The sequence below is a fragment of the Gadus morhua genome, chromosome 2, assembly GCF_902167405.1.
Source record: "Gadus morhua chromosome 2, gadMor3.0, whole genome shotgun sequence".
Classification (NCBI taxonomy): domain Eukaryota; kingdom Metazoa; phylum Chordata; class Actinopteri; order Gadiformes; family Gadidae; genus Gadus; species Gadus morhua.
This window is the reverse complement of record NC_044049.1, coordinates 6543483-6567876: the sequence shown is the minus strand read 5'-3', so window position 1 is coordinate 6567876 and position 24394 is coordinate 6543483. Positions and strand designations below refer to the sequence as shown.

Genomic DNA, 24394 nt, shown 5'->3' with positions numbered 1-24394 from the left:
TAAATTACATGTATCATAATCAGCAACACTTCGTTCAGTTTAACACATAAAGTTAAAAGGAATATATATAGATATGGAAATGTTATTGACAGAGCAAGGAGGGATAAATGCAATGATAGGCACAACGTGTTGTACTTTATCCCCAATAACACAGCTCTGGATGGGTTGCTGGCATAATTACAATCCCACAGGTTAGAATTGGCAGAGAACTCCGGCATTAATGACCCTTTCACAGGTTGGATGGAGAATATGTTTGGGAGGTGGAAAAGCATGATCCAGTAAGTGCCCGTTGCGGGAATAAATGCAGAGACCGTAATTGTCACCGGCTGCCGTTGTATTCCCTGTGCACGAGGGCTACTGCATCTGCTGATCCCCACAGCAGTGGGCACTACAGAAGCGCCAAGTGCCATTCAGGCTTACATGGGGATCAGATATGATCCGATGAAAGTGAATGATACATCACCTGAGGGGCCCGACCATATCCAGCTGTAATATGTAGAATAGTCAACACCTCTACTATTCTAGTAGAAGCGCCTGTATATAAGATAATCAATATCCCGGATTTACTTGAATAACACATTTCTTACAACCATACCAGGCTGTTTGTTATTGTATAGTGTTGCGAATGCAACCCGTTATTTCTGGATCGCTGCATTGATAATGGTACTGTTCATCTTTGAGACGGTTGTTTACAGGCCACCTGTTGCTGACACGACGACGGAGAACCTGTTTGGAGATTCCCATGATGTAGGAGTAACCTCTCTGAGTTGAGCCCTTGACAAGGAGGGACGAGTCTTGGGTTCATGAATTACAGACCCGACGGCGACAGAAAAAACAATGACTACAATAATAACATCGCCCAAAACCACCCACATGAACCGGCGCACCAATACACGAAGATCACCTGAACCCCCCCAAATCCATGCCCAAACCACCCACATGAACCGGTGCACCAATACACGAAGATCACCTGAACCCCCCAAATCCATGTTAGCTTATCAATCCTTTTGAAATTTTAAAATTGTATTATGACCACCAATTTTTACGTTACTTTTGCACCTGTTGAATATTTTATGACCTTGTTGCACATAACCAAAAGTATTAGCTCAGGATTTCTTGGATAGTTTTGTTTGTGTGCTGTTTGGCCATGTGATTGTATGTTAACAAGATTTATGTTCATTGTTGTATTGTTAAATAATGACCTGTATTTCCAATAAGACCCACAAGGTGAATGCCGTCTCAGTATTATGGGGACGCGTAGTGGTTTTTCCAGTCTTTCCGTGACGGTTGATGGTGTTGATGATTGATCCTACTTTGACTATGTTTTCGGTGTGGTAAATGGTGTTTATGATTTAAAATATTATTGTATGGTCATCTAAGATGACCAAGGAGGGACTGTTACGTATTCTAGGAACACAAGCTGTATTTCCCTCACTTAACCAATAGGGGGTAGGACCAACTATATAAGCCGTAAATACTACACATAGCCACAAGGGAAAGCAGGACATTAGTGAAGGCTGCAATAGATACTTAAGCCACAGAGGGCAGCATCACAGACCAGGCGAGGAAAACCGAGGATTACGTCACACCGGTTCCTCTCCAAGTCTTCCGGTCCTCGCTGAGTCCATAAAGAAGCCCACCTGGCCATGAAAACATTAGAACTCTCCCGGCAGCGATTACCATGCGTGGGTTTGTGGCTAGGATCAGCTAGGAGAACACTCGCACGTGCTTAGAACACATCTTCAATCTCTCTTTACTTCAGAGCATCAGTTTACCATACCGAAAATACTTTATACAAATAAAGTCTCTTTAAAGCTATTCCTTTGGATTCGACCCCTCCTTCCATGAAGAAATACGTAATAAACTATCTTTATTTTCGAAAAATAGACAATGACAGATGAAATGATATTGAGCGGGACATTGACTATTATTTAAGGTGGTCATACATACCGTACCTACCATGTATATAACACATTGAACATTGAACACAAGAAATTGAAGAAATTCCATTATGCCCATGTACTTTGACCATACTTAACAATATAAAAAATAAAAGGGCCTGCAGGAAAATATAAATACAGTACGCATAAAATGAACTTCAACCGAATGTTTCTGATCGTGCTTCAGCTTCAGATGCCATCAAGAGGGGTCTCTGGTCGTTATCAGTCGCCAATCCGTCCCTGACCAATCAGCATTAGTTAGCAGAATGCTAGCGTGTACGCCAACAACGGCCCAAACTGTAAGAAATCGAAAGGACATAAGTACTCATTCATTCGATTTTTGAATTATAATCTATATTGAACTTGTGGAATCTACAATAAAATTTGCGATATTTCAACGACAAGCAGGTGAAAGAGACATATTTAGCCGTCTAGCCCCTTACTACCATTCATTCTGGACTCCCCCGCGATCAACCCCAGTGGATGTCTGATGGAACTACAACCAAGATCGATAGAATGGGGCGTATAGGAAGTGCCCAGGCTCTTCGTAGACGGGCTCTGGTAGAACTCGCTGTGGTTGGGGCTTGGTAAAGACACGTAAGAGCTTCCGAATCTCCGAGCTGCTTTGAAGGCGACATAAAAACACCGGCAGCGGAATAGAAAGACGCCCTTACAGAGAGGGGAGCCCGAGACTCGCATAGACTGTACTTAACGATTACTGTGCATCGCTTACTAACTGTAAGTAAATCATTATTTTAACATTTACTATCAGAATTACATTACATTCAACGATTATTATATTTTTGGAATATGAGAGATATTCTTTTTGCTATGCCATTTGTTTCAGCAAAAGTGTTATTATGTAGGCTAACATATGTTGGGTGGCGAACTCACACGCTTTCAGCATCAATGTCAAGCTTACGTAAGAAACATCACGCCAAATAGCCTATTTTTAAAAAATGAATAAAAAAAACATTTTCTCCGTCCGTTGATCACTCACTACTAAGCCAAATAATATACAGGAAACAGGCTCGTTAGATCTATCTATCTATCTATCTATCTATCTATCTATCTATCTATCTATCTATCTATCTATCTATCTATCTATCTATCTATCTATCTACCTATCTACCTACCTACCTACCTACCTACCTACCTACCTACCTACCTACCTACCTACCTGGTTTCTTCACTTCCTTTTTCCCAGAAGTACAATATGAGTCATGCAGTTAGTCATTGTGAATCTGAGTCAACAGAAGCCCAGACAGCAAAATGTAATTGGGCCACTTTTTATTCTGTGTATTCTGAATCAGGGTTCAGTAACGTAACAACATGTATTCCATGTCACACAGAACGTTTGTACGTGCATGGTATATGAGATAAACTGTATGCTGTTGCACTACATGTTTACATATATGAGTTGATGATTCTGAACATTTAACCTCTCTCTCTCTCTCTCTCTCTCTCTCTCTCTCTCTCTCTCTCTCTCTTAGCAAGTGCCTTTCGAGCTAAGCACGGCAAGGACAAGTCAATGTAGGAATTATAATGCCTACATAATCCATAGGCTATGTTACAGTTACAAATATTTTAATCAGGATATAATATTTTAATTCTGATTTAACATTAATTCCATCTTGTTACTTTTCAATATATGTCATTAGGCTAAATAATCACGTTTGGCAATGAGAGGGGTCCAAGTAACCTAGCAATATAGACCCTAAAGGTTTTCTCATGGTTTGACAGCCCTCCTCAAAACAAAATTACACAGTGTTATCAACCAATAACCTAATTACTAAACTAATTAAAGGACATGACACACTGTTACTATTGTTACCTCTGTTATTATTATTATTATTATTATTATTATTATTATTACGACACACTGTTACCTTCTGTTAATTTCCTTCTTTCTGGGTCAGACTGGGAATAAATTCTGAGGTCTTGGTTAAACACATATCTATAGCAGCAGGTGTCTGACTCAGTGTACAGCTATGTTCCCATGTCAATGCATGATTAAATGCATGATTAAAAAATATCTAAACACATTTTGAATGTCCTACGTCAACAACAGCCAATGGCTTTTATATAAGCTGTCCTTCAATTTGTTTATACTCAGTGAACAAGGACTGTTTTGTAAAAATAATTAGGGTTAGGGTTATCAGAAATGTAGGCCGGGCGCACGGTCCGCCCGCGTCCACTGATATTTTGCAGAGTCTCATTCCAGCCAAAGTCCCAAAGTTGGCAACCCTGCATATGTCAAAATATAGTTTTATATGAATGATATGTTATACATAAATATATATATAATCAATGCTACCTATAGATTATAGAATCCCTTTTTTAATTTAAAGTACACAATTATATCTTCTAACGCTTCTTTTAACTGTTAACTCCCTGACAGCTATCCTCAGCAAGATGTCTGCTGCTAATGGTGTAGCGGTCGGTATTGACCTTGGCACCACCTTCTCCTGCGTGGGTGTGTTCCAGCACGGCAAAGTGGAGATCATCGCCAACGACCAGGGCAACCGGACCACCCCCAGCTACGTGGCGTTCACAGACACGGAGAGACTCATCGGAGACGCAGCCAAGAACCAGGTGGCCATGAACCCCACCAACACCGTGTTCGACGCCAAGCGCCTGATTGGCCGAAGGTTTGACGATGCGGTGGTGCAGGCGGACATGAAGCATTGGCCATTCACGGTGATGAGCGACGCGGGGAAGCCCAAAATCCAGGTGGAGCACAAGGGGGAGAACAAGTCCTTCTACCCTGAGGAGGTTTCCTCCATGGTCCTGGTGAAGATGAAGGAGATCGCCGAAGCCTACCTGGGCCAGGAGGTGTTGAATGCCGTCATCACGGTTCCAGCTTACTTCAACGACTCCCAGCGTCAGGCCACCAAAGACGCAGGAGTGATCGCCGGCCTCAACGTCCTGAGGATCATCAGTGAGCCCACGGCAGCCGCCATTGCCTACGGTCTGGACAAAGACAAGAGCAGCGAGCGCAACGTCCTGATCTTTGACCTGGGTGGGGGTACCTTCGACGTCTCCATCCTGACCATCAAAGACGGCATCTTTAAGGTGAAGTCCACGGCCGGAGACACTCATCTGGGTGGAGAGGACTTTGACAACCGCTTGGTCGACCACTTTGTGGAGGAGTTCAAGCGGAAGTTCAAGAAGGACATCAGCCAGAACAAGAAGGCTTTGACAAGGCTGCGCATGGCTTGTGAGCGAGCCAAGAGAACACTATCGTCCAGCTCCCAGGCCAGCATCGAGATCGATTCTCTGCACGAGGGCACCGACTTCTGCACCTCCGTCACCAGGGCACGCTTCGAGGATTTGTGTTCAGACCTCTTCAGGGGAACCCTGGCACCCGTGGAGAAAGCCCTGAGGGACGCCTTGATGGACAAGGGCCAGGTCCACGACATCGTCCTGGTGGGAGGCTCCACGCGAATCCCCAAGATACAGAAACTCCTGCAGGACTTATTCAACGGCAGGGAGCTCAACAAGAGCATCAACCCAGACGAGGCTGTGGCTTACGGCGCCGCGGTGCAGGCCGCCATTCTCAGCGGCGACACGTCGGCGAACGTCCAGGACCTGCTGCTCCTGGACGTGACGCCCCTTTCCCTGGGCGTCGAGACGGACGAAGGAGTCATGAATCCCCTGATCAAACGGAACACCACCATCCCCATCAAACAGACTCGGGCCGGCTTCACCACCATCTTTGACAACCAGCCCGGGGTCCTGATCAAGGTCTTTGAAGGAGAGAGAGCCATGACCGAGGACAACAACCTGCTGGGCACGTTCGAGCTGCTCGGACTCCCGCTCGCTCCGAGAAGGGTGCTTCAGATCGAGATCACCTTCGACATCGACGCAGACGGTATTCTGAACGTGTCTGCTGTGGAACAGAGCACGGGCAAACAGAACAAGATCACCATCACCAACGACAAGGGCCGCCTGAGCATGGAAGACATTGAGAGGATGGTTCAGGAAGCAGACCAATACAAAGAAGAAGACGAGCAACAGAGGGAGAATATAGCGGCCAAGAACGCCCTGGAGTCCTATGCCTTCAACATGAGGAGAAGCCTGCGGGAGGACAACCTGAAGGAGAGAGTGAGTGAGGAGGACTGGAAGAAGGTGGAGGAGAAGTGTGAGCAGGCCATCCTCTGGCTGGAGAAAAACCAGCGCGCGGAGAAAGAGGAGTACCAACACCAGCTGAAGGAGTTGATGAAGCCGTAGGCCTTCTTGAGCTTAGGGGGGGTGGTGGTGGTTAGGGTAGGGAATCTCTTGGCACCTCATGATTCGATTTGATTCCGATTATGAGGTCAACTATTCGATTATCGATGCATCTTGATGCAATTTTCTTTTCTTTTTTACAATTCCATGCCTGATTTTAAATATATACGTGAGTATATGCTCAAAGTATACGAGTTTTCTACTCAGAGTTTGCTAATCACTTCCTACTATTGTGATGATCATTAAAGACATCAACAGATGAACCTTTTCTAATATTTTATGAGAGAAAAAGCTTTATTCCAAAATATGACTTTCTACCAATGCAATTATCAATGCAGCTTGCATTACAACACAATGTAAAAAATAAAACAGATCAGTTTTCTTTTCTTTCTAATATTTATTTTCTATGTCATTAAAGAGTTCTTGTGTCTGGCTGTGAGTTTGCGTTCATGCTATGCGTAGGCTGAATCGCAATTGTGTCAAGACAGATCACATTGGCCAATACGCACTGAAGATAAACTAAATGTATCCCTTTCTGGCGAACAGAATGTTGCAGCAGGCAAACAAATTTAAAAAAGGAAAAAAAAAAAGGTCATGGTTTTTCGTGGGTAGTGTGGCAGCGGGCGGCGGAGCGTTTCCGAAGTTAACTCCAGGGGCGGTTCTAGACCAATTTTCATGGGGGGGCCAGTTGTTTTGTCGGAGGGCCACATTGAACCCGGGACGCAAAATATTTAGTTTAGTACTAAGCAGAGATGTGGACTCGAGTCACATGACTTGGACTCGAGTCAGACTCGTCATGATTTTGATGACTTCAGGCTTGACTCGACAAATTACGCGACTCGACTTAGACTTGACTGTTATTGACTTGAGACTTGACTCTGACTTTGCCTCTTTGACCTGTAACTACAAAAAAGTCAAAAACATTTATTGTTTTAGATATCTAACATATTTCCCGCCTGGAGGGCTAGTCTAGACACCCAAGACCAGGGGTGGACAGGCCATCGGGAGGTTCGGGAGATTTCCCGAACGGCCAGACGGTTTCAGGCCGAGCCGGCCGGCCGTCATTTGTCCTTTTTTTATTATTATTTTTTTTTAAGAAAATAAAAATATATAAAAGTGACTTCGGCTGGCCTGCTAGATATTCGCAAACAGCGCGAAACGATAACTTCCAAATCTTCCCGTTTACCTCCCTCTGAAGTCACAGAGGGATACGAAAACGTTGAAAAGGAACAGGACACAGCAGCATAGATATGACAGGTGCACTAACGGGAATGTTTGGCAATATAATAATGACTTAAACTCCTAAACTCATTAATATTAGCCTTAAAAACCAAAATTAAGAGAATATCCACTATTCCCTTTAAAGTATTGGCCTGCTAAATTAGAATTAATTGATGCTTGTCATTTTCATGCAAATGTAGCTCTACCGTCAACACAGGCAGCTTCAGGGTCAAGCAAAGCGGAAGCTGAGCTAGTTGTACACCGAGATGAGGGATTTCATTGCATTGATTTGTATATTCTTCCAGCCTCAACAACCCCCCAGAAAAGCTATGTGTATCTATGAAACCAATGATGGTATAAACAGAAAGTGGCTCACATGCTGTAAGAAAGACAACTCTCGGTTCTGCTCAGTATGTTTTGCCTATGCAAAGCCATCTGCACTATTTGGAAAATGTTCACCCTTGATTTAACGAGGGGTTGCTTATTTGCTTAAAATATTTGCATGTGATGGGCCCATCCCAAAGTGCTGGGCCCGATTTTTGTCCCAGTCCACCCCTGCCCAAGACCAAGACGCATTCACTTCCATGAAGATGAAAAAAACAGCAAGCGAAGACAAACCTACACTTGTATCTTCAATAATATCCAAACGGAAATTTGATTCGTTCTTCCCAATAACAGTTCAATTTTCAAAACGGCTTAGTTTACGTTGACGCTGGAGCGTGAGGACGTTCAGCAGTGTTGCCAGATTGGGCGGTTTTTCCCACCCTATTGGGCTACTTTTAATCACGCACCGGCTACGCCATTCTCTTAAAGAGAATACCTAGCCGTGAAAGAGACATATTTAGCCGTCTAGCCCCTTACTACCATTCATTCTGGACTCCCCCGCGATCAACCCCAGTGGATGTCTGATGGAACTACAACCAAGATCGATAGAATGGGGCGTATAGGAAGTGCCCAGGCTCTTCGTAGACGGGCTCTGGTAGAACTCGCTGTGGTTGGGGCTTGGTAAAGACACGTAAGAGCTTCCGAATCTCCGAGCTGCTTTGAAGGCGACATAAAAACACCGGCAGCGGAATAGAAAGACGCCCTTACAGAGAGGGGAGCCCGAGACTCGCATAGACTGTACTTAACGATTACTGTGCATCGCTTACTAACTGTAAGTAAATCATTATTTTAACATTTACTATCAGAATTACATTACATTCAACGATTATTATATTTTTGGAATATGAGAGATATTCTTTTTGCTATGCCATTTGTTTCAGCAAAAGTGTTATTATGTAGGCTAACATATGTTGGGTGGCGAACTCACACGCTTTCAGCATCAATGTCAAGCTTACGTAAGAAACATCACGCCAAATAGCCTATTTTTAAAAAATGAATAAAAAAAACATTTTCTCCGTCCGTTGATCACTCACTACTAAGCCAAATAATATACAGGAAACAGGCTCGTTAGATCTATCTATCTATCTATCTATCTATCTATCTATCTATCTATCTATCTATCTATCTATCTATCTATCTATCTATCTATCTATCTATCTATCTATCTATCTATCTATCTATCTATCTATCTATCTATCTATCTATCTATCTATCTATCTATCTATCTATCTATCTATCTATCTATCTATCTATCTATCTATCTATCTATCTATCTATCTACCTACCTATCTACCTACCTACCTACCTACCTACCTACCTACCTACCTACCTACCTACCTACCTACCTACCTACCTACCTACCTACCTACCTACCTACCTACCTACCTACCTGGTTTCTTCACTTCCTTTTTCCCAGAAGTACAATATGAGTCATGCAGTTAGTCATTGTGAATCTGAGTCAACAGAAGCCCAGACAGCAAAATGTAATTGGGCCACTTTTTATTCTGTGTATTCTGAATCAGGGTTCAGTAACGTAACAACATGTATTCCATGTCACACAGAACGTTTGTACGTGCATGGTATATGAGATAAACTGTATGCTGTTGCACTACATGTTTACATATATGAGTTGATGATTCTGAACATTTAACCTCTCTCTCTCTCTCTCTCTCTCTCTCTCTCTCTCTCTCTCTCTCTCTCTCTCTCTCTCTCTCTCTCTCTCTCTCTTAGCAAGTGCCTTTCGAGCTAAGCACGGCAAGGACAAGTCAATGTAGGAATTATAATGCCTACATAATCCATAGGCTATGTTACAGTTACAAATATTTTAATCAGGATATAATATTTTAATTCTGATTTAACATTAATTCCATCTTGTTACTTTTCAATATATGTCATTAGGCTAAATAATCACGTTTGGCAATGAGAGGGGTCCAAGTAACCTAGCAATATAGACCCTAAAGGTTTTCTCATGGTTTGACAGCCCTCCTCAAAACAAAATTACACAGTGTTATCAACCAATAACCTAATTACTAAACTAATTAAAGGACATGACACACTGTTACTATTGTTACCTCTGTTATTATTATTATTATTATTATTATTATTATTATTATTATTACTACGACACACTGTTACCTTCTGTTAATTTCCTTCTTTCTGGGTCAGACTGGGAATAAATTCTGAGGTCTTGGTTAAACACATATCTATAGCAGCAGGTGTCTGACTCAGTGTACAGCTATGTTCCCATGTCAATGCATGATTAAATGCATGATTAAAAAATATCTAAACACATTTTGAATGTCCTACGTCAACAACAGCCAATGGCTTTTATATAAGCTGTCCTTCAATTTGTTTATACTCAGTGAACAAGGACTGTTTTGTAAAAATAATTAGGGTTAGGGTTATCAGAAATGTAGGCCGGGCGCACGGTCCGCCCGCGTCCACTGATATTTTGCAGAGTCTCATTCCAGCCAAAGTCCCAAAGTTGGCAACCCTGCATATGTCAAAATATAGTTTTATATGAATGATATGTTATACATAAATATATATATAATCAATGCTACCTATAGATTATAGAATCCCTTTTTTAATTTAAAGTACACAATTATATCTTCTAACGCTTCTTTTAACTGTTAACTCCCTGACAGCTATCCTCAGCAAGATGTCTGCTGCTAATGGTGTAGCGGTCGGTATTGACCTTGGCACCACCTTCTCCTGCGTGGGTGTGTTCCAGCACGGCAAAGTGGAGATCATCGCCAACGACCAGGGCAACCGGACCACCCCCAGCTACGTGGCGTTCACAGACACGGAGAGACTCATCGGAGACGCAGCCAAGAACCAGGTGGCCATGAACCCCACCAACACCGTGTTCGACGCCAAGCGCCTGATTGGCCGAAGGTTTGACGATGCGGTGGTGCAGGCGGACATGAAGCATTGGCCATTCACGGTGATGAGCGACGCGGGGAAGCCCAAAATCCAGGTGGAGCACAAGGGGGAGAACAAGTCCTTCTACCCTGAGGAGGTTTCCTCCATGGTCCTGGTGAAGATGAAGGAGATCGCCGAAGCCTACCTGGGCCAGGAGGTGTTGAATGCCGTCATCACGGTTCCAGCTTACTTCAACGACTCCCAGCGTCAGGCCACCAAAGACGCAGGAGTGATCGCCGGCCTCAACGTCCTGAGGATCATCAGTGAGCCCACGGCAGCCGCCATTGCCTACGGTCTGGACAAAGACAAGAGCAGCGAGCGCAACGTCCTGATCTTTGACCTGGGTGGGGGTACCTTCGACGTCTCCATCCTGACCATCAAAGACGGCATCTTTAAGGTGAAGTCCACGGCCGGAGACACTCATCTGGGTGGAGAGGACTTTGACAACCGCTTGGTCGACCACTTTGTGGAGGAGTTCAAGCGGAAGTTCAAGAAGGACATCAGCCAGAACAAGAAGGCTTTGACAAGGTTGCGCATGGCTTGTGAGCGAGCCAAGAGAACACTATCGTCCAGCTCCCAGGCCAGCATCGAGATCGATTCTCTGCACGAGGGCACCGACTTCTGCACCTCCGTCACCAGGGCACGCTTCGAGGATTTGTGTTCAGACCTCTTCAGGGGAACCCTGGAACCCGTGGAGAAAGCCCTGAGGGACGCCTTGATGGACAAGGGCCAGGTCCACGACATCGTCCTGGTGGGAGGCTCCACGCGAATCCCCAAGATACAGAAACTCCTGCAGGACTTATTCAACGGCAGGGAGCTCAACAAGAGCATCAACCCAGACGAGGCTGTGGCTTACGGCGCCGCGGTGCAGGCCGCCATTCTCAGCGGCGACACGTCGGCGAACGTCCAGGACCTGCTGCTCCTGGACGTGACGCCCCTTTCCCTGGGCGTCGAGACGGACGAAGGAGTCATGAATCCCCTGATCAAACGGAACACCACCATCCCCATCAAACAGACTCGGGCCGGCTTCACCACCATCTTTGACAACCAGCCCGGGGTCCTGATCAAGGTCTTTGAAGGAGAGAGAGCCATGACCGAGGACAACAACCTGCTGGGCACGTTCGAGCTGCTCGGACTCCCGCTCGCTCCGAGAAGGGTGCTTCAGATCGAGATCACCTTCGACATCGACGCAGACGGTATTCTGAACGTGTCTGCTGTGGAACAGAGCACGGGCAAACAGAACAAGATCACCATCACCAACGACAAGGGCCGCCTGAGCATGGAAGACATTGAGAGGATGGTTCAGGAAGCAGACCAATACAAAGAAGAAGACGAGCAACAGAGGGAGAATATAGCGGCCAAGAACGCCCTGGAGTCCTATGCCTTCAACATGAGGAGAAGCCTGCGGGAGGACAACCTGAAGGAGAGGGTGAGTGAGGAGGACCGGAAGAAGGTGGAGGAGAAGTGTGAGCAGGCCATCCTCTGGCTGGAGAAAAACCAGCGCGCGGAGAAAGAGGAGTACCAACACCAGCTGAAGGAGTTGATGAAGCCGTAGGCCTTCTTGAGCTTAGGGGGGGTGGTGGTGGTTAGGGTAGGGAATCTCTTGGCACCTCATGATTCGATTTGATTCCGATTATGAGGTCAACTATTCGATTATCGATGCATCTTGATGCAATTTTCTTTTCTTTTTTACAATTCCATGCCTGATTTTAAATATATACGTGAGTATATGCTCAAAGTATACGAGTTTTCTACTCAGAGTTTGCTAATCACTTCCTACTATTGTGATGATCATTAAAGACATCAACAGATGAACCTTTTCTAATATTTTATGAGAGAAAAAGCTTTATTCCAAAATATGACTTTCTACCAATGCAATTATCAATGCAGCTTGCATTACAACACAATGTAAAAAATAAAACAGATCAGTTTTCTTTTCTTTCTAATATTTATTTTCTATGTCATTAAAGAGTTCTTGTGTCTGGCTGTGAGTTTGTGTTCATGCTATGCGTAGGCTGAATCGCAATTGTGTCAAGACAGATCACATTGGCCAATACGCACTGAAGATAAACTAAATGTATCCCTTTCTGGTGAACAGAATGTTGCAGCAGGCAAACAAATTTAAAAAAGGAAAAAAAAAAAGGTCATGGTTTTTCGTGGGTAGTGTGGCAGCGGGCGGCGGAGCGTTTCCGAAGTTAACTCCAGGGGCGGTTCTAGACCAATTTTCATGGGGGGGCCAGTTGTTTTGTCGGAGGGCCACATTGAACCCGGGACGCAAAATATTTAGTTTAGTACTAAGCAGAGATGTGGACTCGAGTCACATGACTTGGACTCGAGTCAGACTCGTCATGATTTTGATGACTTCAGGCTTGACTCGACAAATTACGCGACTCGACTTAGACTTGACTGTTATTGACTTGAGACTTGACTCTGACTTTGCCTCTTTGACCTGTAACTACAAAAAAGTCAAAAACATTTATTGTTTTAGATATCTAACATATTTCCCGCCTGGAGGGCTAGTCTAGACACCCAAGACCAGGGGTGGACAGGCCATCGGGAGGTTCGGGAGATTTCCCGAACGGCCAGACGGTTTCAGGCCGAGCCGGCCGGCCGTCATTTGTCCTTTTTTTATTATTATTTTTTTTTTAAGAAAATAAAAATATATAAAAGTGACTTCGGCTGGCCTGCTAGATATTCGCAAACAGCGCGAAACGATAACTTCCAAATCTTCCCGTTTACCTCCCTCTGAAGTCACAGAGGGATACGAAAACGTTGAAAAGGAACAGGACACAGCAGCATAGATATGACAGGTGCACTAACGGGAATGTTTGGCAATATAATAATGACTTAAACTCCTAAACTCATTAATATTAGCCTTAAAAACCAAAATTAAGAGAATATCCACTATTCCCTTTAAAGTATTGGCCTGCTAAATTAGAATTAATTGATGCTTGTCATTTTCATGCAAATGTAGCTCTACCGTCAACACAGGCAGCTTCAGGGTCAAGCAAAGCGGAAGCTGAGCTAGTTGTACACCGAGATGAGGGATTTCATTGCATTGATTTGTATATTCTTCCAGCCTCAACAACCCCCCAGAAAAGCTATGTGTATCTATGAAACCAATGATGGTATAAACAGAAAGTGGCTCACATGCTGTAAGAAAGACAACTCTCGGTTCTGCTCAGTATGTTTTGCCTATGCAAAGCCATCTGCACTATTTGGAAAATGTTCACCCTTGATTTAACGAGGGGTTGCTTATTTGCTTAAAATATTTGCATGTGATGGGCCCATCCCAAAGTGCTGGGCCCGATTTTTGTCCCAGTCCACCCCTGCCCAAGACCAAGACGCATTCACTTCCATGAAGATGAAAAAAACAGCAAGCGAAGACAAACCTACACTTGTATCTTCAATAATATCCAAACGGAAATTTGATTCGTTCTTCCCAATAACAGTTCAATTTTCAAAACGGCTTAGTTTACGTTGACGCTGGAGCGTGAGGACGTTCAGCAGTGTTGCCAGATTGGGCGGTTTTTCCCACCCTATTGGGCTACTTTTAATCACGCACCGGCTACGCCATTCTCTTAAAGAGAATACCATTACTACCAGTACTACTACTACCATTAGTACTACAAATTCAGCTACTACTTCAGCTATTACTACTACTACTTCAGCTACTACTATACTACTACCTCATCTGCTGCTACTACTACTTAAGCTACTTCTACTACTTCAGCTACTACTACTACTACTTCTTCAGCTTCTACTACTGAAGACACAGGCGGGTGGTATTGAAAATTTCCTTGAGGAAAATTGTAGCATTCTGTAACTGACATCCACTTAAGCAGTCCTTTCAGACATCCATACATAGCTCATATGCAACACTAGTCAAGGCGCAGCTTTACCAACTTTAGGGTCACAGTGGTGCCTTCCGTAGCCTACTAATACAATTCAAACCCACCGTCCACTCTCACTTCACCTCTGAGACACCATAGGATTTGGGCGCATGTGCATATAACACATTTGAAGACAGAAACAATGAACGGATTATAAATGTATTGAAATGACTGTAAGAAATGACACTGTACATTAGATTGATAATTTGAAATTAAGATCAACAGCCTAATAATGACATTATTATGTAAAAATACATGGTGACTTGTTCAGGACTTGAAAAAGTTTGTGACTTGGACTTGGACTCGACTTGGCTTTGGTGTGACTTGACTTTGGACTCAACTCGGACTTGACTGCTAAGACTTGGGACTTACTTGGGACTTGCCAAACAGTGACTTTGTACCGTCTCTGGTGTTAAGTAACGGCATTCAAAAACACAATATACAGTATTTGGCTTTTTCCCGTTACAGCATTTATTTCAGTAGCATAGTATTAAGTGTTTCCTTAAGTTACAGCAATTGTCAATATTATACACTGAAATGTTTCATTGTTTAAAGCAATTGTCAATATTACAAAGCTTTTGCTTTCCTTCACTGACATCAAACCACTCAGTATCATACATCACCAACAGCCTTAGAGTCAGTGTGATATATTATAAATCTCAAGTTCCACCTTGTGCGACAGTGCCACACCATCGCAAGTAATCGACCCCCCATCCGGACGAAGGTAAATAGAAAAATAAAACGTTTGGAGGAGGGGCTACTGGGGGGTACATGCTCAGTTTTACGGGGGCACTTGCCCCTGCTGGCCCCTACCTAGAACCGTCCCTGGAAGGCTCGGACATTAAAGACGCAGTACACACACGTTTAAAGACGAAGCACACTGCGTTAAGGGTCTGAGGTGAGCTTGTTGTGACGACACCTAGCTCTTGGACAAGCCAATCGTTAATGGCGAATGCCAGAGTGGAGAACTGTTATTTTTGAGTTCTGATGATTGAAGCTATTCTGATCTGAATGGAAGAGCCCGGAAAATGTACATTAATTAATTAATCAATTGCTTCCCCTTTTTTGTCTTTTGTCTTTCAGATTTTGTAAATGGTACATTTGTTGAATCCATTAGTTTTTGCACTTGAATTAAAATTGACTTGACTTGAGAGGCTTCAACATTTAATAAATTAATTTCCAATAGATTTATAGGTAGCATGAGTATGAAATTTCACTTGCACCCAGTGGGAAAATTTGTCCTGTATTTTACCCTTACTATGTAGAAGCAGTGGTAGCCAGGCCAGCCTGGGGACCCACTCCAATTCTGAGGTGCCTTGGTCAAGGTCAATGACAAAAGTATCTGACACGTAATATATCAATATGTTGTTTGTTATATCAATATATATCAATATGTTGGATGTTGTTTTAGAGTAATATAATTATCTTTGTGCTTAAACAATAATCAAAATGGTACACCGCTGGTCTCCCACCATATGCGCTGTCATCAGCACAAATGATCTGTCCCTAAACATCCCTAAACACATCCAATCCGCCAGAGCTGGCCCCCAGGGGCCCACCATCGAGGAGGTGGACTAAAGCAGACTGTTGGACTGAGTGGAATATGATCAATATGACTGTTATGGATTAAAAGGGTATTTCTTGGGGCCCCCCGTGGTTGACCGCGTAGAGTGTACCATTAAGGCCCAGTCCTTACTACAGCGACAAGAGTTTGATTCCAGCCCCAGGTCCTTTGCTGCAGGTCTTCCCCTCTATTTATTTTACCTTTCTATATACCATACCTACCTGTCTATCACTCTACAGTAATAAGGATAAAACCTTTTTATTCTTTCAAATCCTGTATAATGACTAAGCACTCTGCCACATGTTCACATGTGATGTAAATACGTTCATGCAAGGTCACAAAATGACTGCATAAAGTTGGACTTTAAAATGTAAATATTATGAGACATTTTCCAGTTTTTCCCTTTTAAGCGTGAATTTATTCCACATTGCGGAAGCCATAAAATAGAGATCCCTTTTGTTGTAGAATGTTTATTTTATCTTGTAGCTGTTAATACACATACAAATTCATTGTTCTATAATTTATTATAACAGGAACATAATGGTTTAATGTTTAACCTCTTCAAGTAGTCTAGTCTAATCGAGAAGTTTTATAATGATGATTTTGATTGTGCTAAAATAAAATGGTAAATGGACTGCATTTATGTAGCGCTTTTCTAACTAGTAGCCAGTCAAAGCGCTTTACAGTATTGTCTAAAATTCACCAATCTCTGCACACATTCACTCACCGACGGCGGTGTCAGCCATGTCGGAAAAGCCAAAGGCAGCTCGTCGGGAGCAGTAAGGGAGAGGCATCTTGCTCAGGACCAGCTCAACCCTCAGCTAGGAGGAGCTAGGGGATCGAACTAGCAACCTACCGGTTACCAGCCGACCGGCTCCACCTCCTGAGGATGCCGCCAAATCAATATTTTTATAAAATAGGCCGGTGCAAGAGTAAAGGATACCCTGACAAATGTCAGGGTATCCTTTACTCTGTGGAAGATGTGTCCTTGTTGGGTCCGTCCTACCTCACCTTGCACATCACTGAATTGAAATAACTCAATAACAGTGTTCTGTCAACTCTAACTGGCTGTGTCGCTGTGGCGTGAACTAGCATATCTTGACTGGCTGGGTGGCACGTGTGGGAGAGGTTTTGGGAGGGTCATAGATAGTAAGATACAGTCTGGCCAGCATTGCAGCGGTCAGCAGCTCATTTTAAGATACAAGCTAGTTTAAATGTTACAACCTTCCGGTTGCCAGCCAACCCACTCTACCTCCTGATCATGCTGCCCATTTAATAAACTTTAATGTAATGAATCCCTGGTTGGAGGTTTGGGATTAAAACATCATACACAATGTAATTATGCCATGGGATTAAACTGTTAGATTATACACATTCTTCTATTGTTTATCATACAAATTCACCGGCCAGAGACGGTTTGGTGTCCGAAATAACCAACCTCTATGACTAGCAGTATGATCGACTAACAGATCATTTTATTACACCTTGCCCTGCCGCCTCGTTACAGTTGCACATGGTCTCTGTGGCGGGACCGGCCCCTGTCAACAGCACCAGTTCTTCCTGCTGCAGCATACACACAGAGGGTGTTATGGGGAAGTGAGCGAGTGGACCCAAATGCTCGCAGCTCAACACAGAGTGAGACTGACACAGAGAGTCAATTAAAGGTCCTTTACTGAGGACCAACAGAAAAGTAAAGACGGGGTTTGGGGGCTTTATGGCAGGAGGGTAGTCGGACAGGCGAGGGTTCAGCGACAGGAGGGTAGTCAGACAGGCGAGGGTTCTGCGACACTAGAGACAGAGAGGAGATCGTTAGGATGAGTGACGGAACACAAGGACTCAGTAATCTTGGCACTAGGAAGGGCCAGGGACGAGGTACTAGCTGTTACGTGTGAGACAACGATCTAGTAATGATTGTCTGGAGATCCGGGGTTGATATACTGGGTGCTGATGGAGGATTGCCAGCAGGTGTGTAGAGCAGGATGAATGGATGATGAGACTGGGCCCCACTAGGTGGCAGAGTAAGACGGCGTGACAGAGGGAGCCTCGTCCAGCCTTTTACGTGGGCTATACAGGCGCGCAGCTTGTGAACAGGCAAAGCAGGGAAGTGCTTGGGGCCCGCAAGGGCCGACAAACTTCACTCCAAAGCAATGACTCATAGTAACTGCAGTCACTGCGTCTCCCTCGCAGGATAATTTCAATGACAACAAGTTGGAAACCCCCCTTAAGGGTTCAGCTAGGGAAGGGCTGCCCAATGAGTCGATCGCAATCTACCGGTCGATCGCAAAGGTTGTGCGGGTAGATCGCGTGACATTCCAATGTCATCCCTATGGCATTTACCACTTGATTAAAGAAAATGATCTGCCAGACTTTGACAATAGTTCAAGACTCATTCCATGACTGTTTTAGACTTACGATCTCGCTCTGATGTGGTGAACCTGTTCTGCTGGTTTATCATCCTTTCTCTATGATTCTCTACTCTGTTGGTTGGTTTTTTACCCGTTACCAAAATAGTCTCAAATCTACATAGTGAAGTGGCATTGTGTCGGCCTCATGGCTTTGGGGTCGCTGGTTCAAGTCGAACTTCAACCAACCAATCTGGGAGACATGTCATTACATCCAATAATGTCTACCATTGTGAATTTATTAGGTATCCACCATACTCGTCATACAGTAGGAATGTAGTTCCTTGCTACTATATTTCGGGGGCCTACTGTGACGTAGGAACAATATTTTTCGTTAGTATATTTATAATTATAATTTTATTTTATTAGCCGATTTTTTGGGTCCAAAGTTATAAAAATGTGCAGGCTGCCATTACCACTAGGAAGGGGCAATATGCATGAAACTTGTTATACATACACCACTCATCATGATGAACAACTTTCAGGAAGTTTGTATCAAACAAGTAGCGCTTTGTATTACTCTGTACCCTTGAATGTTGGTGACCCCTGGTCTAGACCGACAAATGTGTCTCATGCTGCCCAATGTCCTTGTCTATTCAGACGTGACACAATTTGTGATTAACCTGTTGAATGGTGAACGGTTAGACAAAGACACGATTAAGGTGTCTAAATCTCTTATGACTTTATACACAAGATACACGATCTCTTGACAAATAGATGTCACTTTAAGGTTCAAATCATCTGGAATATCAACATAACAGGCAGGTTTTGGTTCTTCATCTGCATCTATTATCCAGGTTATCAACTACAATTGTACAGTTCAAGTCAAACAACAGATTTTGCTTCAGTCTCAATTAAATCATCAGACGTTGGCGGCCACGGGAACGTCATACCAGGAGAATAACATAGAAGCATCTTTAATATCAATGCCGCACTACAAAGTGTCCTTGTGTCCTTATTGATACATGGATACAGCTGTTGTAGTTGGCCTGGCCTTCTTAGCCTACATATAAAGTGAATATTTTGCTGTTCAGAGGTCTGGGGTACAGAGCATGAGGGCCAGGATGTCAGTGGAGGAGGAGCTGTGGTGGGGGGTGGGTTCGTTGATGATGACCAGGTTTGTTTCGGTGAGGATGTTGTTGAGTACTCTGCCAGAGGGCTTGGTGCTGTTCTTGATGTGATGAGGGGGCGGTTCCAGGGGTGCGGTGTTCTACTCGTTCCATGACTGTTTTCAGACGGACAATCACGCTCTCTCGGGATGGTCAGGTGATGTGGTGAACCTGTTCTGCTGGTTTGTCATCCTTTCTCTTTTATGCTCTCTCACCAACACACACACACACACACACACACACACACACACACACACACACACACACACACACACACACACACACACACACACGCACACCCTTCACACCTACACAGGCATTACTTCAACGTTTATTTCATAAACTGCAGCAAGGAAAAAATGGTGGACATTATAACAAAACATTACCACAGTTTGAGCAACGAGAGATGGGCTTGTAACTGAGAAAGATCTCTCCCCTCCCCTTGTTATTGAATGTGCTTCATAAATGCATTTGATTTGATTAGCATTTTACAGACCCATACTATGGATGGGGCCTTTAGTATGGTCCACCACCATTGCTTCTTTCCCCATTAGAAGCAACAATCATAATTACGTTGCTTTACCTTTGAACCTTTTCTATTATGGGCTACTGTGTAAAATGTTTAGAATTCACCCACACTACTTAGATATGAACATTTGTATCAAGAAAGAAAGACCAAACATCATCATGTCACCACAGAGGCAAATCAATCGTTTTGATTCAGCCACTCAACGTGATATGGCCCAGTTTCTCAAAACAAATGCACCCATTCCGAGGGAGCGATGGCGATACAAATGTTAAGTTTTAAGTTTTTGCATGTTTCCGCACGTGAACGACTTCATTCCCGTCTACGCTTCAAACTTGTGCATGTTGCAGAAAATGTGCAATAGTGACCCCTGGGGTCACACTTTACGGTGGGTTACAGTTACAGAATACGGTGTAACACCGGGAAGCCTAACCCTCGGACGCGGGTATTAAATAAATCACTGCCCAAACAGAGCTTTACTATCCACACGCGCCGTAGTGGGTATACAATAACTTCCCAAAAAGCTTGGACGCTGCAGTCAACCGCTGCATAGACAGAGTTACCTTTTTTTCTCTAAATTGGGACATATTTCAGTAGCAGTGATAAAAAGGCATGTATTACTATGTTGAAGATCACACAGGACAAATTACCACGCTTAAAAAAATCAAAAAAAAAGATTCAGGTTCACCGGCTCTTCAACCTCACGGCACGTTGTGTAAAGTGGTATCAGGTGGTTGTATTGGAGTTTTACCAGTACTTGAGCACAGTATCGGGCCCCAGTCCAAGGATTGCATTTGGTGTCGGTGATGGTTTCGGTGCATCCCTACCCGCAGGGCATGTTCTAAAAATAGCACTCGTAACCATGGAGTCAAAGTTGTTATGATGTTCGAACCAATAACACTTGCATTGATGTAGATGTGATTTCTATTGTTCATAAATGTTCAAATGTATTATTATTAATATTATTATCATTAAAGTTAAACCGTGCGTTTTTTCAGGAAGATTGTATCAAACAAGTAGCCCTTTGTATTACTCTGTACCCTTGAAGTAGCTCTCAGGTTAAAAAAGGTTGGTGACCCCTGGTCTAGACCGACAACTGTGTCTCATGCTGGCCAATGTCCTTGTCTATTTAGGCGTAACACAATTTGTGATTAACCTGTTGAATGGCGAATGGTTAGACAAAGACACGATTAAGGTGTCTAAATCTCTCATGACTTTATACTCAAGATACAAGATGTCTTGACAAATAGATAACACTTTAAGGTTCAAATCATCTGGAATATCAACATCACAGGCAGGTTTAGGTTCTTCATCTGCATCTATTATCCAGGTTATCAACTACGATTGTATAGTTTAAGTCGCGCAACAGATTTTGCTTCAGTCTCATTTAAATCATCAGACGTTGGCGGCCACGGGAACGTCATACCGGGAGAATAACATAGAAGCATCTTTAATATCAATGCCGCACTATAAAGTGTCCTTGTGTCCTTATTGATACATGGATACAGCTGTTCTGGCCTTCTTGGCCTACAGATAAAGTGAATATTTTGCTGTTCAGAGGTCTGGGGTACAGAGCATGAGGGCCAGGATGTCAGTGGAGGAGGTGGTGCTGTGGTGGAGGGTGGGTTCGTTGACGATGACCAGGTTTGTTTCGGTGAGGATGTTGTTGAGTACTCTGCCAGAGTGCTTGGTGCTGTTCTTGATGAGATGTGATGAGGGGGCGGTTCCAGGGGTGCGGTGTTCTACTCATTCCAGGACTGTTATCAGACTGACGGTCTCGCTCTCTCGGGATGGTCAGGTGATGTGGTGAACCTGTTCTGCTGGTGTGTCGTTGCGTGTCTCGGCTTGTTTGGTCCGTGATGCCAAATCACTCTTTATCGAATTATGATTACTATTGCCGACTTTGAAAAAAAAAAAATTTACAGAGGGATTTCAATCGTTTTGCTTCAGCCACTCAACGTGCTATGGCCCGGTGTCACGAAACGAATGCACCCATTCCAAGTGAGCGATGGCGATGCAAAAGTTACATTTTAAGCTTGTGCATGTTTCCGCACGTGAACGACTTTATTCCTGTCTACCCGTCAAACTCGTGCATGTTGCAGGAAATGTGTAATAGTGACCAGGGGTCAGACTTTACGGTGGGTTACAGATACGGTGTAACACCGGGAGGCCTAACCCTCGGACGCACGCGTGTATTAATTAAATCGCTGCTCAAACAGAGCTTTACTATCCACACGCACCGTAGTGGGTAGGCAATAAGTTCCCAAAAAGCTTGGACGCTGCAGTCAACTGCTGCACAGACAGTTACCCTTTGTTCTCTAAATTTGGGACTTATTTCAGTAACAGTGATAAGATGGCATATATTACTATGTTGACGATCGTATAGGGCAAATTACTACGCTTAAAAAAATCAAAAAACGTTTTGAGTTCACTGGCTCTTTAACTTCACGTCACGTTGCGTAATATCGGAGCAGTTTTACGAGTACATGAGCACAGTATCGGGCCCTAGTCCAATGGTTGCATTTGGTATCGGTGATGGTTTCTGTGCATCCCTACCCGCAGGACATGTTCTAAAAATAGCACTCGTAACCATGGAGTCACAACTGTTATGATGTTTGAAGCAATAGTACTTGCATTGACGTAGATGCGATTTTTAATGTTCAGAAATGTTCAATGTATTGTTATTAATATTATTATCATTAAAGATGAACCGTGCAACTTTGTTTTTCAGGAAGTTTGTATCAAACAAGTAACCCTTCGTATTACTCAGCTTTTGGTGAGGTTGGTGACCCCTGGTCTAGACCAATAACTGTGTCTCTTGCTACCCACTGTCCTTGTCTATTTAGACGTGACACCATTTGTGATGAACCTGTTAAAAGGCGAACAGTTAGACCAAGACACAAGGATTTAGGTGTCTGTCTCAGGCCCTTATACTCAAGATACATGATATATTGACAAATAGATGTCACTTTAAGGTTCAAATCATCTGTAATACCAACATAACAGGCAGGTTTTGGTTCTTCATTTGCATCTATTATCCAGGAAATCAGATTGTACAGTTCAAGTCGCACAAGAGATTTTGCTGCAGTCTCATTTAAATCATAGGACGTTGGTGGCCACGGGAACGACAGGAGAATAACATAGAAGCATCTTTAATATCAATGCCGCACTATAGCGTGTTTTCTTTGCCTACAGAATAAGTTAATATTTTTCTGCCGAGGTCTGGGGTACAGAGCATGAGGGCCAGGATAGGATGTCAGTGGAGGAGGAGCTGTGGTGGAGGGTGGGTTTGTTGATGATGACCAGGTTGGTTTCGGTGAGGATGTTGTTGAGTACTCTGCCAGAGGGCTTGGTGCTGTTCTTGATGAGATGTGATGAGGGGCGGTTCCAGGGGGGCAGTAGATGGTGGCTGTATGATGATTGTTATTAATGTTTGTGCTCGTGTGTGTGTTTATTGATTCATTGTCTGTGAGATTGAGGATGATAAGTGAAAAATGTGATGTTGTTTTTGGACTTCCACCACTCCTCCACTGCTAAAATGTTGAATAAAAAGGGTTTCATTGAAGAATAACATTGTGATATTGTTTTCTTGTATTGTTTGGAATTGATCCTCTGTTTCCTGTCATTCCTCTGATATCTCAGTGTAAAAATGTGTTTTTTTTTTCCCCATTACAACGTTTAAAAGTTTCTTTAAACATGCTTAAAGAGGTCAAATGTGTTGCTGGTGCGGTCTATCCCTCATTCCATGACTGTTTTTAGACGACGATCTGGCCTTCTTGGGATGGTCAGGCGATGTGGTGAACCTGTTCTACTGGTTCGTCATTCTTTCTCTCTGATGCTCTCCTCTGTTGGTTTGATTTTAACCTTTATTTTGATTAAGGTTATTCTGTTTATGTTTCATCCAGATTGTTACGTGAAGCAAAATCACTCATTATCAAAATGTGATCACTATCGCGGACTTTAAGAAACAAATTAATAACTGCACGATATCTATTTAGTTCCTCACACGGGAGAAACATATCACACGGGATGACACAGCATTAAAAGACGGCTACGCCTTATGTACTACGTCACCCTTATGTGGGCGCTAATTAGGATTTTCCAAGACCAAGGTTTAGTATAAAAGAACCAACCAACCAGGTCAGTTGACCATAAGAAGACCGAAACGATCAAATAGACTTCAAAGCCTCCACCATCATC

At 43.5% G+C, this 24394-nt stretch overlaps 2 protein-coding genes across 2 annotated transcripts; both read left to right on the top strand.

Moving 5' to 3' along the window:
• Positions 1–2465: 2465 nt before the first annotated feature.
• On the top strand, positions 2466–6570 carry LOC115560999 (heat shock 70 kDa protein 1-like). Its single transcript, XM_030380764.1, has 2 exons — positions 2466–2678; positions 4342–6570. Exon 2 carries the CDS (start codon positions 4356–4358, stop codon positions 6171–6173), a length of 1818 nt encoding a protein of 605 aa, XP_030236624.1. The 5' UTR covers positions 2466–2678; positions 4342–4355; the 3' UTR covers positions 6174–6570.
• Positions 6571–8336: 1766 nt separating this feature from the next.
• LOC115561003 (heat shock 70 kDa protein 1-like) lies at positions 8337–12652 on the top strand. Its single transcript, XM_030380777.1, has 2 exons — positions 8337–8547; positions 10424–12652. Exon 2 carries the CDS (start codon positions 10438–10440, stop codon positions 12253–12255), a length of 1818 nt encoding a protein of 605 aa, XP_030236637.1. The 5' UTR covers positions 8337–8547; positions 10424–10437; the 3' UTR covers positions 12256–12652.
• Positions 12653–24394: the final 11742 nt, after the last annotated feature.